At 26.4% G+C, this 21050-nt stretch overlaps 1 protein-coding gene across 1 annotated transcript; it reads right to left on the minus strand.

Annotated features, from left to right (window-relative positions):
• Positions 1 to 223: 223 nt before the first annotated feature.
• Positions 224 to 3034, minus strand: LOC114169802 (UDP-D-apiose/UDP-D-xylose synthase 2-like). The gene is made up of 9 exons (XM_028055115.2): positions 2726 to 3034; positions 2528 to 2620; positions 2333 to 2440; positions 1712 to 1826; positions 1482 to 1615; positions 1288 to 1389; positions 1064 to 1156; positions 828 to 963; positions 224 to 752 (listed from the first exon to the last, which is right to left on the minus strand). Exons 1-9 carry the CDS (start codon positions 2987 to 2989, stop codon positions 640 to 642), a joined length of 1158 nt encoding a protein of 385 aa, XP_027910916.1. The 5' UTR covers positions 2990 to 3034; the 3' UTR covers positions 224 to 639.
• Between the last annotated feature and the right edge of the window lie 18016 nt (positions 3035 to 21050).

Genomic DNA, 21050 nt, shown 5'->3' on the forward strand with positions numbered 1-21050 from the left:
AAATTTCTGTGACGATGCTAATTTACTATTGTTGCCCCCACTAAGCCGCGGTGACCACATCTTAATTGAGTTTTGCTAAGAATGTCGTGAGAACACTGATTATAAATATTAACCATAATTTATTAAATACTATAACGTAATTAACAAAAACATTAAAAAACTATTAAAGAATATACAGATGTTAAAAAATATATCTGATAATAGATAATAGAGAGGGAAAAAGTAACAAAAAATAACCATAGAATAAATTAATATTAAGAAGACATGACTCTTAAGAGGGTCAATACAGAATGATACAACTTACAGCAGACCCGGAAGGACAACAAAACAATGTTGGAGAGATCCCTAAGAACACTTAAAAAAAACATCTTCTCTAATATTATAAAATGCCTCAACATGTTTAGTAACGCAAAGTCTACATTAAAATTACATAGCAGCACAGATTGCCCTATATATAAATTCCTACTTCTCCAGAACATACATTAAGGCAATGACTTATGTGAGCTATTGCCTACTGGCTAACGAAACTGAAAGGAAGAAAATTTACCATTTATATAAAATCAACCAGTGAAATATGGCAGAAAACATAGGCAACCACACCCTTCTCCAAGATAGCAAAATCACCATCCCTGTAAAAGCTTAACTTGCAACGGGTTTTGCAATTACTTTCTTGATGGCTTCAGCATATGTCTTGTGCTGATAGGTCAGAGTGGATTCCAGCAGGTCGAAAAGCGAAGTCTTAGGATTCCAACCTGGAAAATTTTCAGGGCCAAGTTAGATACATTCTATTAGAAGATCAAATAGTGAGAAAGAGTGAGGAAACTTACCAAGCTGCTTGTTTATTATGGTCATGTCAGGAATTCTCTTGTCACTGTCATCATATCCCTCACCATAAAACTCTTTGGAGCTCACATCAATGGTTGGTGTTGCAGGAGTTTTTTCTCCGCTCACCTTTGAGTAAACCTGTAGAACGAAATAGAATAACAATTCATTATTGAATTTCAGAAACATTAGGCCTAAATTCTAACAGTAGGTCAAATAATTAAAAACCAGATCACTTCACCTGAATCATTATTTCAGCTAGCTGCCTAACAGTAACCTCGTTGTTTGGGTTACCCACATTAAATATATGGCCATTAGCTCTGGCAGGATTTTCCTGTTAATTAGGACATGACACTCAGTGAACCAACCGACAATAACAATAATTTAAGATGAACAAAATCACATGGCCTGTGTTTAGAAAACAAGTAGTCCCAAAAATAAACAAAAAAATACACTAGAACCTACAATCATCAACAAGACAGCTTCAATAGCATCTTTAATGTAGACAAAGGTTCTTTGAGACTGTCCACCGTCTACAAGCTTGAGGGGCTCTCCTCTGAGAAGATTCTGCAGTGGAAGAAAAATGGAGGAATTTTGAACAAAATTTTGAAAACTCAGAACAAAATTCGGCAAAACCTATAGCAAAAGAAGTAACTGACATTGCTGAAGCAAGCAAGAACCCGAGGAACACCCTCACTTGGACCATCGATGCCAGGAATGAAATCCATTCTAGGTCCAATCCAATTAAAAGGCCTAACAATGGTGAATTCCAAGCCATTTTCAGCACCCTCACCTGCCAACAATCACATAAGTGAGAACAATCAAAATCATCACCGGATTATTTAAAAAGAAAACCTACATCTGAACAAGAAGGTAAAATAAATCTCACCATAAATCAGCCTCTCAATCAACTGTTTAGCACAGGCGTAAGACCACCTCTGCTTTTCAATAGAACCAAAAATACAAGGAGATTCATCTTCTTTAAGAACATAGTACGCCGGATCCTAACACAATATAACAAACAAAACATATCATCTAATCTCATGGCAAGAAAAACAAAATACCAACTCTCGCAGCCAATACAAAACCAGAAAAATAGATAGGACGAATTCTGCAAAATTGAAAAAACCAACACTGATCTGATCCTAAAGAACAAACAAAAAACATAAGGATAATTCATTAAAACACACAATACGTCAGCCTCATATAACTGAATTAATAACCGGAATGCATGTGAGAAACGTACATGCAAAATCCAAAGGCAAATCCATCAAGAAAATCCACATTACCTCAACAACCTCAAATAGTACAAAGTCAAAATCACATGATAAAAAGACAATCATCAGACACTAGTAACAACCTAAACATAACGTTAAAAACAATTAGCCACGTCACTTCACGAAATCCAAATCACCGACAAATTCCATATTAAGAAAAAAAGCACAATTCACAATGCACAGATCTGGAACGGTCGTAAAAGAAAACGGTTAAAGAGAAAAAGAAAGATTACCTTACGAAGAGGACTATCCTTGGGGAGAAAGGCTCCAATCGTTTTCCCGTACACTTCGCAAGTGGAGAAGTGGATAAGGCGCTTGTTATTCTCCGAACAGTATTTCACCTACAAAGAACGAAACGGCGTCGAATCGAAACCAAATCTTTAAGATTCGCATTTTGAATTGAAACGTAACCGGAAGAGGAGGAGTACCACGGGGAGCGCGTCGATGAAATTGCTGTAAATGGTGTCGAGTGGGCGCGTGTTGTAATCCGCGGGGGTGCAAATCGCAGCGAGGTTAATGGTCTGAAACAGAAAGCGAGGAGAATAAAGAAATTGAACAGAAACAAAAATGGAAGAAAACAAAAAACAAAAGAAAATGAAAGGAAATATAAGTGGTTAGGGAATTACGAGATCTGCCATCTTGATGAGACCTTCGAGGCGAGAATCGTGTTTGATGTTGAGGCGGTGGAAGGTGATGCGACCGGCCCAAGGCAGAGAATCGGGTTCGAGAAGGTGCTTGATCTTGTCATTGTAAACGTCCAAGGCGAAAACCGTGTGAGGGGTTTCGTGCATGAGTTTCTCGCAGAGGTGCGAGCCGATGAACCCACCGGCACCGATCATGCAGATCGTGATAGGCTTGATGGGGTTACCGTCCAGATCCACTCGCGCCATTGTGCTGCTTCGTTTAACGCTACCTGCAATTCGTGGTGATTATAGCGCAACTCAGCGAGTGACAATATATAGAAGACGGAAATGCAAAATTAATAATAATAATAATAATAATAATAATTTTTTATTTAATAATCTTGGAATGAAAATGAATTAGAAGAGTTGAAGAACGTGCATTTCTTCTTCCGAGTGTAACAAGCGTTTCTTGGAACCTTTCCAAGTTTTCCACGCGCGTTTTTTGCGTCTACTCTCTACTCGCTCTGCTACCCGCCAGGGATCAAAGAAAATCACTACTTTCATTTCATAGAAGCTAATTTTTTCTTATTCAAAATAATTTATTTTATCATTGTAAAAAGGATATTTAAATTAATTTTAAGCGGTATATTTATATTTAAATTCATCTGTTCACATACAATCTATTAGTTATTTCTCACATGTTCTTAGAATAGATAATATAACTTCTTCGAGAGAGAAAAAATATTATTAGTCTTAAAGTTACAGCTATTTTCTGCATAAATGATCTTTTTATTCAAAATCTGAATTTTAATTCATTTGTGAATTTTAAAATTAAAAAAAAAATGAAAAATTACCTTCGTTGAACTTATCTTTCTCTTCATTGCGTAATCAACTTTTTAACCAAACATTTGAATTATTATTGTTTTTCCCATCTATTATAGCCGCAGAGAGTATTCAAGTTTTGCTTCCAGTTTTACCTCTTCAGCTTTAATATGTATTCAATTTTTGCTTCCAATTTTACCTCTTCACATTTAATATTCTCTTTCTTCTTCTAACACTAACAAACATGGTAATGATATTAATTTTTGTTGTTTTTTTGGTAAGGAACTGTTGACAGATTTGATCAATAACTATCTTTTGTTATTAAAGAATATGATTATCTTTCTTTTATGGGATTCCTTCTAAACCTTGATTTATTTCATTCACACTATTTAATTCTACAATCTTACTTATGGATAGGGCTAATAGTTGTTCATACACATAACTTAACTCTAAAATACTTGAAAATAATTTTTATCCTTTCTATTTCAGATAAATTTCTACAAATTATTACTAAAATACAAATTAATTCATATATTGTCATTAAAATATAATTCAATCTTTATTATCGTTAAAATACATCATAATTATATTCTAACGATAATATATGAGGCATGTTTGAAAAAAAACATTTATATTTATGTACAAAAACTAAATTATATTACAATGATAATATATGAGAATATGCTTCAACGAAATATGAAAAACAAAAAACAAATTACACATTATTTATTTGTCATCATTTAAGGACTAATTTTAAAATGCAGCAGAATGCCAGAAGAAGTAATAAAAGTTTGAAATGAAGTATATAAAATAAAAGCAAAAACAAAGGTCAAATTCATATTTCAACTTTTTGCATGATTCATATAAAAAAATTTAAATTTGAAAAATAAAAATATAGTTAAGTCTTTTTTGTTACAATAAAAACATGTAGTACGATAATTTTTATTTAATTTTCACGTGATTAGCTCAACAAATATTTGAAATATATAAATATTTTATTCGCATGGTTATTATAAATGTAATAATATAAAGGAGTTAAATATATTTTGTGTGTTTTAAATTTTAGTGAAAATTATAATTAATTAATTTTTAAAAGTTGATTTAATTTAATCCTCTAAATTTATACCTGCATAAATTTAATTTTTTTAATTAAATTTGTTAACATTTTTTATATTTTAAATATGTTTTTCATGATATATAATACTTAATATAATACTTAAGTTGTACATATTTTTATTTTAATGTTAATTAAAATATATATTTAAAACGTAAAATATAAATTTAATAAAATTTAATTAAAAAAAACTAATTGAACGCATTTCTAACATTAAAGATAAACTAAGTTAAGGATCAAAATATATTTAAAATATATTTAGCCCTAATATAAAGTATATTATCTTGAATGACATGTGTTTATGTCCTGAAAAAGTTTGTTCACCTGCTAAAAGTGTTATAGTTGGTAAAACAATTTTAAATAGTTTCTTTTGTTCTCATCTAAATTGTGGGTTATTAAAACGTCAAATGTCAAGTCAAATATATTATATTTTTTTTTGTACCTTTTGAATCGTTTTCACCTTCTTAGTTTAAATATATGATTGATTTCTATAATATATATATATATATATATATATATATATATATATAATCTATTGATTTTTTTCATTTTTGTTGGATTTCACTTGACAACATATATTTTTATTATGATGATATAAATAAAATGTAATCATTTTTGTTTATTTTGTATTTTGATAATAAAAGCTTTAGGAGTTAGAGAAAAGCAAGCATTAAATGAAAAAAAAAAAAAAACTAAGGTAGTTGCGATAAGTAGGGATGGCAACGGGGCGGGGCGGGGACGGGTTTCACTATCCCATACCCATTCCCGCATAAAAAATTCATCCCCATCCCCATACCCAAACCCAACGGGTATCAAACTTTTTTCCCATCCCCATCCCCACCGGGTAACGGGTATAATCTCGTACCCATACCCGTACCCATGTTCTAACTACTTCAATATTAATTTTTATAAAAGAAAAAAAATTACGGTAAAGAAAACATAATATTATGAAATATTCAATATTAGGAGGATTTTCTTCGATGCCAAATACATTAAAATAAATTATAATTGTTTATATTTTATATTAGAATACCAAATAAAATTTCATGTGAACCAAAACATTTATTAAATTTGCAAACTACAACATTAATGAACTTAGTTGATAAAATTAAAAAATATTTCAAAAAGTATAAAAGGAAAACAAATATTCAAATTAAAATATATTTTAAATGTTTGTTTACTTCAATTTTTTAAATTCTAATGAATCTTTTTTTTATACACTAATAAAAGTTATAATATATCACTTGATCAAAATGACACAAAGAACAAATATTCAAATTAAAATATATTTTAAATATTTGTTTACTTCAATTTTTTAAATTATAATGAATCTCTTTTTTATACACTAATAAAAAGTTATAATACATCACTTGATCAAAATAACACAAAAAACAAATAATAAACATAATAATAAAATTTTGACATAGATTTTGTATCTTTTGAACTTCAATATATGTTGCATAGTGACAAAAAAATATTCATAGAAATTACATTAAATTTTTATATTGTAGTAAATAAAAGTTATTTATACAATTAAAGTAAAAAAAATTACAGTATGATTAATAGTGAGTTATAAAATAACAAATAATTAGATAGAATATATCGAAATATTTTATTCTACATGATGAAAATAAACAATAAATAAAAATATTAAAAAACTAACAAATGTGTGTTTTAGAAATAATTTGAGAGACTATCGAAAGAAATCGCACAAAGGAAATCAAATGTATAATTAAGGTATGATGAAATGAAAAAAACCTTAGAGAACTAATTATTAAATTATGTTTGAAGTGGTTAAAAATAAATAGAAATATCATTAGTGACCAAAAAATTTATCATTAAATTACAAATAAATTAGTAATTAAATTGGTCACTAAATTAAGTACCGATTCGATCATTGAATCAGTCACTAATTTAGACAATAAATCAACTACTACCACCAATGACGAAAAATGGTGACTGATATGGGTTACTGACTAAATCAGTCATCATTTCATTTTTTCTTGTAGTGAATTATCATATACTATTCCTAAATATCATTATATATATATATATATATATATATATATATATATATATATAATTTTAACCACTTCAAACAGAATTTAAAGTGAAACAATTACATTATGATATATTATTCTACATGATGAAAATAAAAACAATAAATAAAAATATTAAAAAACTAACAAATGTGTGTTTTAGAAATAATTTGAGAGACTATCGAAAAAAATCACACAAAGGAAATCAAATGTATAACTAAGGTATGATAAGACGAAAAATATCTCAGAGAACTAAGAAAACTTTTCAAATATCAACATATATACTTAATGGTTGAAAAATAACGAAAATTACTTTAATGAAACAAAAGAGTTCTTCAAATTAAACAAAAATTAATAATAATAATAATAATAAGTAAAGAATTTTTTTTATATTACCTTAAATTGAGAGTATAAACATTCTCATATGAAAGGAAAATTTATAATAAATAAAAATATTAAAAAATAATATAAATATTCAAATGTAAGGCATAATTTTTTTTATTAACATACATTATTTTAACATAATTACATAAAGGTTATGATAAGATAAAAAATATATTGGAGATGAGAATGAGTTTAATGACAAATGAAATAATTAAAAGAAATAAAAAATAGAATATATATATATATATATATATATATATATATATATATATATATAGGTTACTTGATTAATTGTGAATATTTTAATAATTTAAACGAGAATGAAGATATGGCGGGGACGGGTATTATGGCGGGTATATGTACATCCCCATATCCATCCCCATACCCAACTGAAAAAGTCGGGGATTCCCCATACCCATACCCATACCCAGTCAATGCGGGGATTCCCCGTCAAAACGGGGACGGGTTCGGACAATACCCACGGAGACGGGTTTATTTGCCATCTCTAGCGATAAGTGTAAATAATGTACGTAAATTTATGATGACTTAACATGAACGTTAAATGACTATGAAAATGTTAATTTGGATCTAAATGCTACGAAATAAAACTGTTAAAAATAAAATAAAGTAAAAACTCTTAAAAGATAAAGGAAATTAATTTAAAATAATTAAATAAATTGAGATATTTCAAAGGACAAAAAGAATAATATTGAAATTATAATAACATATATTAAATGTAATTTTTTTATTGTGATAATTTATTGGTTTAACATATATCTAATAATTTTAGTGTAAGTTCAGCGAATTAAAAAATAGCATCTCGCTTTTAAAAGAAAAATAAACATAAAAACGTATAAACATACCTAGCTTTTAAAAGAAAATTAAACATATACATATTCATATTAGAATATTTCCTAATTTATTTTGGATAAATTTATATAAAAAGTAAACATTTTAATTAGTAATTCATAACCAGTTTAATCTGATCAAAGATTAATAATACACATAATCATAGAAATTACACATGGATATTTGTTAAATAATAATTATTCAGATACTCGTATTAAGCATTTATTATCATATATTAACACCTAACTTGTTTTATAACACAAGTATACACAAATTTTGATTACGTAACCAGAACTCATAGTTTGTTTGATGTTATAATAATTTTTTTTTAAATAGATCATATCGAGAATTTTGATATTTCAAAAAAATTAAAAGAATACAAAATATAGGGTATCACATCAAACATATAATAAAAATTACACTTCATGAAATATGGGTAAGTTATATCTATTATGAAAAAAAAAATCTAAATAAATATATAGAGACAAAACATTAAACAATTTATATTGTTTTTTACAAATCAAAACTAAATTAACGAACTTATCAACATAATAATTTTCCTAATGAAAAAGTGATAAACTTTAAATTGCATACTTACAAGAATGGAAACAAGTGGCGGAACTTGAGCTAAAATTTTTGGGATGCCAAAATTTTGGTTGAATTAATCTTTTGGTCTATTTTTTCATCCAAAAATATTATATTAATCCTCTAGTTTTTTAACCTCGAATTGGTCTTGATTTTTTAAAAATTGATACAATTTGATCAATTTTGTTAAATTTTTTGAAGGAAGAAAAGAGTTTTTATCAAAATTGATAATGAAATTATGTCAGTTACATCAACAAAGAAAATCATCATTATTTACAACTTCAATTTTTATGGAAAAATCTTGATCCAATTCAAGAAATTTAACAAAAATAAGACCAAAATATATTATTTTTAAAAAAATTGGGACCACATGTAAACTAAAAATAACTAAAAGATCAACTTGATATTTTTGAACTGAAGTAAAAACCAAAAGAGTAATCTCAAATATTTTATATAAATTAGTAAAAATATTGTATTTACTTTTTTATGATAATAAAAAATAATAAAATTATTATTATTATTATAAATTAAATATAAATAATTTTTATTTTACTATAATTAATTTTCATTTATATTGATTAAGTTTTAAAAAATAATTAAATAAAAAGATAGTTAAATTAAACAAGTAATCATTTAAAAAAATATTAAGAAAATAATTATTTTTGTTTAAAAATATTCAAAAGGCCAAATTAAAAAATAAATGTAGGTAATAAAAAAAATATATCTTATACATTAATATATAATTTTTTTAAAATATAAAATATATTAAAAATATTAATTTTAAAAAAAATATATTTAAAAATATATAATAAATTATATAAGTATAAAAAAATTTGGGGGGACCATGGCCACCCTATGTCATAACGTGGTTCCGCCACTGATGGAAACATCAATGTTATCTACCTTTTAGACTCGATCTACCTTTTAGACTCAAGGGAACCACTCGTTGGTCAAAAAAATTGATAAACTAAAAAATAATCACTTTTCAATCAAAATTTGTCTATGAAAATTCCCCTTCAAACATGTTTTAAAAGTATAAATGGTTCTCATAAACTTAGCATAAATAAAATTTTGCATCTTTGATAAAGCTAAAAAACTATTCACATGTTCACTATAACTTTCTCTAAAAGTATAAACACGAGAAACTAAACAAGCATAACCCTTAACATTAGTATTCACCTTTAGTCAATTAGAATATGAAAATTTTCATATTACGTCCATAAATAAAATCATCGTACCATTTATAGTTTGAATATAATAAAAAAAATTAACTTGAGTAAAATATTTCACTTGAGAAAGAATAAAACCGAGAGAAAAAGTTGAATTTCAACTCTATCACTAGTAAAGAAAATGAATTTTAATTTATTATGGTTGTTATAATCCAACCGTCGTAATAAATGAAGTGGTGGCAAAATTGTAAATGTGATGAGATTTTTTATGTTGATTATCGTTAGAATAATACAAAAGTTGAGAAGAAAATGTTAGAAAAATTACAAAAAATAATGTAAATATATCATTCTCACTTTTTTTGTCGTGAAGGAATTTGTAAAGGAACTCGTAAGAAATGCCTTAAAAATTAAAAAGTAAATTATTGTATTATAACTAGATATGTATAAAACAAAATATATGATTTATTACATTAATATACACTATTAAAAAAGGAAAATGATATTTTAACCTATTTTTTTGACCCACTTTTAATCCACCACTCTCATCACCCTTAGATCATCTATTTTAATTTTTTGTAGTGATGTGATGTAATGATTAACGGTGATGAGAATGGTGGATTAAAAATGGGTCAAAAAAGTGGGTTAAAGTATCATTATCCATTAAAAAATCTCTCATTAATAACCAATTTTAACGACCAAAAGTTATTAGTCATTATAGTGATCAATTTAGATAATAATTTACAAAATAAAAAAAATATTGGTTACCAAAATAGTAATTATTACGAATAAAAAATTATAATCAGTCCTTAAATTAATCACTAATTAATTAGAGATTCATTTAGAAACTAGTTTATTTGGTAGCAAAACCTCAGTAGCCAATCTTTGGTAGTTAAATTTTAAAAATCAATTATAATCTTTTTATTCATAATGGTGATTATTTTAGTAACCATAATTTTTTTATTTTGTAAATTGGTATATAAATTGATCATTATAATGACTAACAACTTTTGATAACCAAGATCAGTGGTTAATGAAACATTTTTCTTGTAGTAATATATTATATTATAATAAAATGATAATATTAAAATAATTGGTTATATTAAAATAAAAAATACTAAAATTTATTTTAATTAGATTTAAAAATTTAATTTTAAATTATTTTGTAAATAACTTTATAAATATATAAAAAACATTATTACACTATGTCAATCAAATTATCTACAATCTTCTTACCTATTTTCACTCTCTTTCTTTTAATCAAATAAACTCACTTTCACCTTTTTTTTTCTCCTTATTATCTTATGTTTGTGTTTATAACTCAGTAAAAATGATTTTGAAAATGATATTGGAATTTTAAATTATATTTAAGAATGATACTTTAAAAGGAATTTTGAGTAATTGATTTTATTTGAACGACGAAGTAATTTTTTAAGTATAAAAAATGTATTTTTAAAAGGTTTATGTTTCCTCGTGTAACCATTTATATTTAGCATATAATTAAATTTGCTATTTTTAATTTTAAGTTAACACCGCTTATTTATGTGTTTGTTTTTATATATTATTCATTGTCACAACATGAGTCTTATATTATATATCTTGAGATCAATTCTCCCTATTTTTTTTTTCAACGTAATAAAGGACATTTTTAAAATAAAATATTTCAGAATTATATCAGAGCCCATCTTTTCATTTGAAATGTTATTCGTTTTACAGCTTAGAATTTTGTTCAATTTTATTATTGAAAAATATTTCAAAAAGTTAAAGGAAGAAAGCTTTTATAAATTATTTTTTATTTCTAATTCATGAGTAATATGAAACTATTAAAAGTATCTAAGTATTTTGAATATTTTTTTTAATTAATTATAGACTCATAAATAAATAAAAATCAGTGGTTATTGTTTAAAAAGGCATTGTCTAATCATAATCATATATGTAATGAGTACCATCTCATTTGAGAAACTCTGTGAATTATCAAACGTTAAACGTGAATTCTTAGGATTGAAAAAAAAAATCTTAAGCTTACTTCACCAAACAAGAAATTAATGTCCAAACACAAACAAATAATATATCAGTGACGTGGCAAATTTACCTACTTATATTTGATCTCCCACATTTTGTTGGTGCAAAATATATGTACAGACACATAATGAATTATCGACATTTTAGGCTATTTAAGGATAAGTGGTTGAAGGCAATATGTTATAGTCGGACGATCTTTTGAATTGTTGATGTGATAATTTCTCCATAGTGATTTAAGGGAGTTCATGATCGAACGACCTTCGCTGTTCATTCTAGCAGAATTTTGTCGTCATAACATAATTATGGGGACCTCCGTCAGAATGCACAGTCCTTCCGTCGGACGGCTGCACAAAAACTAAATCAGTAAGCTAAAAATAAATTAAGGTAATACAAGTCAGTAATCAAGTTTAAAAAGCAATTGAACCATGATTAAGAAAACTCTAATCACGGGTCTATGTCAAAAATTATAGATAAAAGTCCAAAGTAAGTTGGTAAGAAGTTTTACTTCGCATTTATTATAGCATTAATTGCACTTATCCAAACGGACTTGAATTGACTTAAGCATAGAGTCTTATAGATAGATACCCCGATCGTTTGGACAAACGAGCGGGAGAAAGCAAAAGGAAATCAAACGGAAGAGAGAGTAGGGAGATCGAACGGTAGAGGTTGGTACAAGAAGAGTATAAGGACAAATTGAATATTTTAAATAGGTGTTATAGGTCCCTATGCTCGAAACAACGTCATTTTGGTTATACGAAAAAAATATTATATATATTTTTTACTTAATAGAAAATATTTTTTTGACAATAATAAAAAATACATTTTACTTAAGTTGAAATATTTTTTTTCTGTAATAATTTTTAAAAATAAGACTTCAAAATGAAACTTAAAATAATTTCATGCATATTTACCTTAAAAAAGAAATAATTTTAAATTTTAATTTTATTTAATTATTGATAAATTCAAATAATATAAGAGAAAAAGAACCATTTATGTATTAGATACATACAACTTTTTAGAATTATAATTATATTAAAATATATATTTTTTATTGTATCAGTGAAATGATAAAAAATATATAAATTTTATCTATATTATGTTAGTACTCCCGAGATTTATAATCAAGATCCACCTAATATAAAACCAAAAGAATAATTCTTTTAGGTGTCATTCTCACAATTGAAAATGAAAATGAAAAATTGAAAAAAAGAAAAAAAAATATTTATATATATAATAACTCTGGGACCAAAAATTTTGTTAGGTGTCACTGTCAATCTGACAAAATTTTTAAGAAATGAAAAAGAAAGCTAGTAAAAGTTTGACAAGAAAAGAAAGCAAAAGAAAATTAATAAAAGTTTGAGAAGACCTATTGAAAGCTTAAGACGAGGCTCTCGATTGTTTTTATTAAGTTTGATTTTTAATAGTTCTGATTTTTAACATTTGTTTTTTTTAAAGATTCACTTAATAATGTCATCATACATTTAACATGTACTATTTAAAAAATAAAAGATTAATTATATTCAACCTTGAATGTGATGTGATTTAATATGATCGTAGAGATCGCGTGTGAAAGAAGTGATTTTCCGTTCAAATTGGAAAGAAAAAAAAAATTGTAGACGTCATTTCACGGGGTTCACGTGACATGGACACACGCTATATAACACGTCAGCGAAGGAAGTAGTTACCGTTATGTGTGGCACTGAGCTAGCCAAGTTTTATACCCAATTTCGTCATTTAATGTAAGCTTCACACGTGCTTATATTTCATCATTTTTTTTCCTCCATATACTATCGAATACATAGATGCCGTCTGTATCTGCATTTTTAAATTTTAATATTTATTTTTAAAATATATATTAATTTTTATAAAATTAATAATATTTATTTTAAAATATATATAATAAATTTTAAAATAGTTGTTAAATAAAATAAATGTTAAAGAAAAGTTTTTAGAATAACGGTCAAAATAAAAAAAATTAAAAAAAAACGGTTAAAAAAGTAATTATAAAATAAATAATTTTTAAAATAATAATTAAGGGTAAAATTAGAAAATGAAAAGTGGACACAAAAAGATGAATTCCTTTTATATATTACTAGCGTAACACAGGCGCTATCGCGCCTGTGTGTATATATTTTTTAAATATACGTGATATTATATTAGTAGGTGATAATATGATAATGTTATTAAGTTAATATATATATATATATATATATTAGAATTATATTTATTAAAAATAAAGTGAAATATATCAGAACAGATAAAAGAATAACCATTAATAAATAAAGAAGAAGCAGAGACATCTGATTTTATAAAATTTTTGTAAAAGTAACGGTCAATTTTAAAAAATTTAAAAAATTGTTATATTTAAAGGGTAAAATCGGTATTTTAAAAAGTGGACACAAAAAGGGGAATCCCCTTTATATATTGTTATAGATTATAGATTATTATTATTATTATTATTACTAGCGAACACAGACGTTGTCGGGTCTATCTATCCGCATTTTTTATTTTTAATATTTATTTTTAAAATATATATAATAAATTTTAAAATAGTTGTTAAATAAAATAACGGTTAAAGAAAGGTTTTTAGAATAACGGTCAAAATAAAAAATTTTAAAAAGCGGTTAAAAAATAATTATAAAATAAATAAATTTTAAAATAATAATTAAGGGTAAAATTGGAAAATGAAAAGGGGACACAAAAAGAAGAATCTTTTTATATATTGTTATATTGTGTTTAATCAAATTACCTTTTAAATGAAAGCTTCTCTGTATTTTTTATTCTTTAAACAAAAATATTTTATCATAAAATTTGAATATTTGTTGTCTTTGTAAAATTTCTCCTTTTAGTTTTTCTTATTAGTTTTAGTCTTTTCAATGTATGTTTTCATTTTAATTCTTATAATATATGTTATTTGGAAAAATATATAATAGAGACTTTAAAAAAATAAATTACCAATGAAAATAATTAAATCAAATTAAAACATATATCAGAGTTAGAACAAAAAGAAAATATAAAGTCATTATTAAAAAAAGAAAATAAAATATTTTAAATTACAATGAATAAGTTTAATAATGTTACGATTTCATATCCCGGAGTTATATGGAATAAAATTTGGACAAATCGATTACACAATTCACTTAAAAATATGATGGATTGAATTGGATTTATGTATTTTTTATGTTAAACTCAATTCAATCTAACCGGCTTTTGAATGGGTTAGATTAAGTTTAGTCAATTAAATTGAAATTTTGAATTTTACTTAATTAATTTTCATCTTTTCCGTATAATTTTCATATGTGTATGTAAGTTAAAAATCCTACCTTTTTCCTTTACACCCTTTGGAGGTGTAGCATGAAACTCGTTGGGCTTGCCCGACACGTATGGGTCGTCAAGCATGTCTAACTCCTCTAGGTCATTTAGCCCGCCAAACATGTTTGGGTCATTGGACTCCCTGTCCTGATTGGGTCATTGGGCTTGCCTGTCCTGATTGGGTCATTGGATCCGCTGACATGATTGAGTTGTGAAGCTCGTCCGACTCGTATGTGTCATTAGGTCACCCCAGTCCGTATAGGTCGTCAGACTTGCTCGACCCATTTGTGTTGTCAGGTCGGTCTGATCCGTCTGGAGTGTCTGGCCAGTCTAGCCTGTCATGATTGTCGGGTTTGTCGGGTCTGTTTGGAATTGAGTCTATAGTGTGAGGTTGAGTGAGAAGAATTTCAAAATTCACTTTTTTAGGGTATTTGAATTCCTTCTAATTTAGCTAATTGAAATACTTCAAAAAAATGTATGTATTTTAAATGTTTTTTAATTTTCAATCCAAACAAAATATTTCATTATAAATAATTTCAAATTCTCTAAATAAATGAATCACCCTCTTGAATTACCTAATCGAACAAAGTGTTGAAGATGGTTCTACATCATAGTTCCTTTTAAAAAACACTTTTCTTATGTTTTTATTATATTCTTTGGATTGTTTTGTGTCATTTAGAATGTGTATATTTTTGGATGTGTGCTTGTTTATATTAAATTATATAATATTTTATTTAATAGTTTTTTTCCAACGAATGAGAATGAGAATGAGATGTTACATTAATTAATTAATTAATTACATATTATCTTAAATGTGGATTCTTAAAGAATTAAATAATTTTAATTGTTTTGTATTTTCAGATAAAGCAATAGTGTATAAATAATTTTGTAGTTGAAATAAATTTGAAAAGAAACATATAATTATATATAAATACTTAATTCAAAATAAAAATTTCAGAAAAAAGAAAAGATTAAAAGCTTGAAATTGCATTGGTTGATAAATTGCAGTCACCGCATCCGTCAGCGACAAAAGGGCACAACTGTCAATTGGCACTCACAAATTAGCACCGACACAGACCATGGTTGCACAACGCGATTGTGGCGCGCTTGAAAAACACCGTTTAAAATTATTTAATTTCTAATCCCGAGGTCATTTTTTTTAATCTTTAATAAATTAATAAAGATAAAAATTAATCAAGTCGGTCAACCATTGATATCAAATCTGGCAGGAAGATTTGACCTTCATTATCTCATTCCTATTTCTTTGTTTAAAAACCATAGTTATCACAGTAACATTATTATAAAAAAATTTAATATATATATATATATATATATATTGACTAATTTAAAATATATTAAAATTATAGACATTTATATTTATTTGAATAGAAAATATGTACGTAAAATAACACTCATGTTTTTGTATTACTATTATAATATCCTGTGTCTTGGGTATTAAACTTAACTTTATACTCTATAAATTTGTATATTGTTGTCTTTTTTATATTTTAAGCTTTTGCAAATCCCACTTTTAATTACGAGACAAAACATTTATTAGTTGCCTGTAATTTTACAACAGTTTTGGCTAAAGTCAACCATTTTTGACAAATGTTTTATGGTGAAACATTTCTAGTATTTAATAAAATATTATATTGTACGTAATTATTTTACATTTATGTAACTGTATCTATTTTAATCTACATAATATATTTTTTATTTATATTGTCTATTTATCATTCCGATATTGGTCAGACATTATAAATACTTTTTTCTTTTAATATTTTTTATACAGAAACAACTCATTTCATATGTAATTAAAAGAAAAAAAATTTGGGTACTGATATACATGAGCAACTTAATTAATGAGACCAAACTAAAGATTTAACGACACGAGAGTTTTAACTACAAAGTAGACACTTTTTGTTACAGCATCATAAGAAATATCAAGATTGATCTTTGAATTCTTTATTGTGTTATTTTCTTTTCTGTTACTTCTTCAAAATACAGTGGTTATTGATTTTTGAAATTTTAAAATATTTTAAAAAAAGCTAAAGTAATAATGTAAAATGGTCAGCAAAAAATACTGTACAAAATAACCTAATAAAAAATTTGACTCGACTACTTCTAAAAATACCAACATATAATTAAATTAGGATAATCTCTAACTATATTATAAATATTTATCCTAAATTAACATATAAAACTTGTTTTTATTATATATATAAAACTTGTTATATTATATGTGTATTTTTAAGTCGATTAATATATAAAACTTGTTATATTACGTGAAACCATTTCATTATCCTTAATTTAAATATTAAAAATATTTATTATAAAAAAATTAAAAATAATATTATTTATATGCTTGTTATATTTATTTTCAATCATTATCACCAACTTTTTAATTTGAAAATAAGTAAAAGTCAAAATAAAATTTCAATTTATAATGATTTTTTATTTTAAATTTTAAATTATATAATTTAGAATATAAATTTATATACATACATGTATAATCTGAAATACAATCAATAATATATAAATCTGTATTATGAGTAATGTAATCGAAACATATTTTTATTTTATGTTTTGAGACATATAGCCTGAAATACATTCCATAATAAGATTTTATTTTAAATTACACATTTCAAAATATAAAAATATTAATATTAAGATTCCTATAATTCAAAACTCATTTAAATTAGACGATCTTTAACTGAAATTGAAAATCCTAAATCATAAAATAAATTAAAAAAATTTAAATTTAGATATATACAGGTTGAAATTATGGGATGCAGGAAGAAATGCACCAACAAAAGTCCCCTTAAAGCAAAATCCAAGTTTGATACTTGGTTAAAGCTTCTTGCATCTCTTCAAATTTCGTCTCCTACCTCATTAAACATTTTTTTGAGAAATGTTTAACGTAAGAGAGAGAAGCGGTTGATTGCCGAAAAAAATTTCCGAAATAGTTTATTATGTTCAGAAAAATAAATTTCAGAAATGATAAAATAAGTAATAGGGTGTAGGAAGAAAATGATGCGGTGTAGGAAGTAATACCCTTGATACTTTAACTTAGTTTCTTTAGGCCCGTTTTGTTGTACTTGTATTCATACTGGACCGTGAACATCTAAAAGTTCCACATGATTTTTGTATTTTTTTTTTCTTTTCTAAAACTTATATTACTAAATTATTCCGTTTTAACATTTTTCAACCACTACAACCATAATATTTTTTCACACGTCATTGACATTACTTGAAAATTTAAGGCTAGACATTAGACAAATACTTTTCATATTTTGAAGAGTCACAGGTTGAATTTGAACACTCAATTTTTACATATCCTTGTTTTTCATTAGTGAAACAAGTAAAGGTATGTGAGTTTAAATATTTTTTTGTTACAATATCTTTTTTGACTGATTTTTTTTTTAAATTTTTCCAATTTTCTTAATAATAAAGATAAATGTTTATAATCACTTTCTTTCATTTATTTTTCTTTACTCGTCTCTGTCTTGTGTAATTCCCTTTTTTGGCTCTAATAAGGTTTGAGCCTGACCTTATTAGAGGGCCAAAGTAAGCCCACTAGTTGTCTCCAAGACCCCACAATACCCCACTAAGCCTACTCACTCTCATTCTGCTTCTTTTCTCTAAAACAGTTCCCATCCCTTCTCCATCTTCTAAAGCAGAAGCTGTGCTAGGACAACTGCGAAACGTCCCGAAAGCTCCTTCAACGTAAGTTAAACACCTGAACCTCATGTTTTTCCTCCTTTTTCTGTATGGTAGTGTTGGTTCAGCTTTGAGATCATCCTTATAACCTTCCTTTCGTGTACTCTTGTATCTGTTTCAGCTTCTTAAGCTACCATCATACTGTGGTGAGCTCCTCTTAGGGCTATCTTCCACTGTGGTTCTTTTTCCAAGTAAAAGAAGCTAGAGCCTTTGCGTTTTCTTGAAATATTTTGTATGTTGTGACTCTACTTTGTGTTTAAAATGCATGTTTGATGATTGTGGTTGTATCAAAATGAGTTTTGTTGTGTTTCGTGTGAAGTTGCTGGTATGCATGTGTGAGAGCAGGTGAGATCTGCTAGGCTCGCCCAAGTGAGTGGGTTGTCGCCTAAACGAGACGCTCTCACCTAAGCGAATAACTCTCGCCTAAGAAAGACTAGCAAAACCTCACATTTGGTTTCTGCCTGATCTCTCGCTCAGGCGACGAACTTACGTTTTGAGGTTTTGAGCAATGAGTCATCTCACTTAGGCGCAAGGGTCTCGCCTAAGTAAGAACTCGTGGAAACCTATAGTGCTCACTGTGCGAGCTCTCGCCTAAGCAAGAGAACATTTTCGCCTGAGCGAGGACCTCTAGCTTGGGCGAGGTTTGTGCAGGAAACACATGCGAATTGAATTTGTTCCATGATGGTTTGATTTATCTTTGAAAATATGAAATATGTTGCTCTGTATATTGTACGTAATATATAATGCATTTGGAATTCATGTCTTTGGTATGAATTAAATCGTGAATCATGGTTGGTTGGTTTCATTTTATCTTTTTATGATTTACACTGATATAGAAAAATGTTTCTCTAAAATGTTATTTTACTCTTTTATTTATTTCATTTGTTTTTAAACTGATTCATCATAAAAATAACAATATATTTTAATTGTATTTAATATTTAAGAAATTATTATTTTAGATCTTAAATTAAACAAGTACTTTCGCAAATTAAAATTTTTTATATCAATATCCAAAACGTCAATTATATGCATTAATAAATAAGTAAATAATTATTTCTTTAATATGTGTTCTTAGATATAAAAGAGAATTTTAAAAGAGAATATGCACGTAAATTACTAAAATTACAAGAAGATCATACGAAGTAAAAAGCTACAAAATCATAAGATAATCGAGCAGAAGTCATAATACGTTATCTAAACATCATAAAGCTAAAAAAAGAAAGACATTATTTCCATAAAGTCAAAAAAGTATTTATTTGAACAATACTATTAAAAAAGAAACATTAAGGGGCTAAGAAGAAAACTTTCGAGGTTTTTTTCCCATAATGGTGCAATTTATTTTTGTAATCACCAAAGTAGAAATTTTTCAGCAAAAGGTAAGTCGTGCCAAAATGGTACGATTTAGCAATAAAGAAGTCATGCCAATATAAGACGACTTTAATTAAAATGATATGAAGTCATACCGACATGGGAAAATTTCCTTGTTGTTAAGAAGTCGTGCCAAATCGAGATAACTTTAATTAACTGTCTAACCAAAGTCGTGCCAATATGGGAAGACTTCAGTATTAAATTTTTAATGAAGAAATCTTATCATATTAGAGACACTTCAGTATTATATTGGTAATGAATAAGTTGTATCATATTCGAATGACTCCAGTGGGATAGAATAAAAATTAATTTTTTTAGTGATATTAATTAATTAAAAAATAATGCATATAAGTAGTTAAAAATTTCATGATGATTTTTTTCATTATAATAGGATGTGAAAGTTATTTATGAGAGCATGTGCTATAAGGAGGTCTTCTTCGTTGTCGTCTAGGTCTTATTTGAGGTCTTATTTCAACCTGTTCAGAATGAAGATTATTGGTCTACTTATACTGGTCCAAATTTAACTGATCCTCACATGCGACACAACAAACCAAGAAGACGAACTACAACTCGTATCCACAACGAAATGGACCAGTCACTGCCAAATAAACCAAAGAAATGTTCCATTTGCAGAAGTATCAGTCATAAGAGAACCAACTGCCCAAATAGACATTGAAATTTTATTTTATGAAACTCTCGTAACTTCAGTATACCAACTTTGTTGTTCACTTTTATTTTAATATCTATCATCCAAAAAATTATTTGATTTCATATATTTGTTATTAAAAACACTTTTTCTTTTCTTTACATTTTTATATCTATTTTATTCTTCTACAATTTATTATATACAATAAAATTTTAACTTCTTTATTCAATTTAATATTATTAGAACCAAATAATTTTTTTTACAATAATACGATTCAACTAAAGTCTTGCCATTATGGAAA

This window comes from Vigna unguiculata, chromosome 11 (assembly GCF_037176805.1).
Source record: "Vigna unguiculata cultivar grain cowpea cultivar isolate G323 ecotype 2 chromosome 11, ASM3717680v1, whole genome shotgun sequence".
NCBI classification, from domain to species: Eukaryota; Viridiplantae; Streptophyta; class Magnoliopsida; order Fabales; family Fabaceae; genus Vigna; species Vigna unguiculata.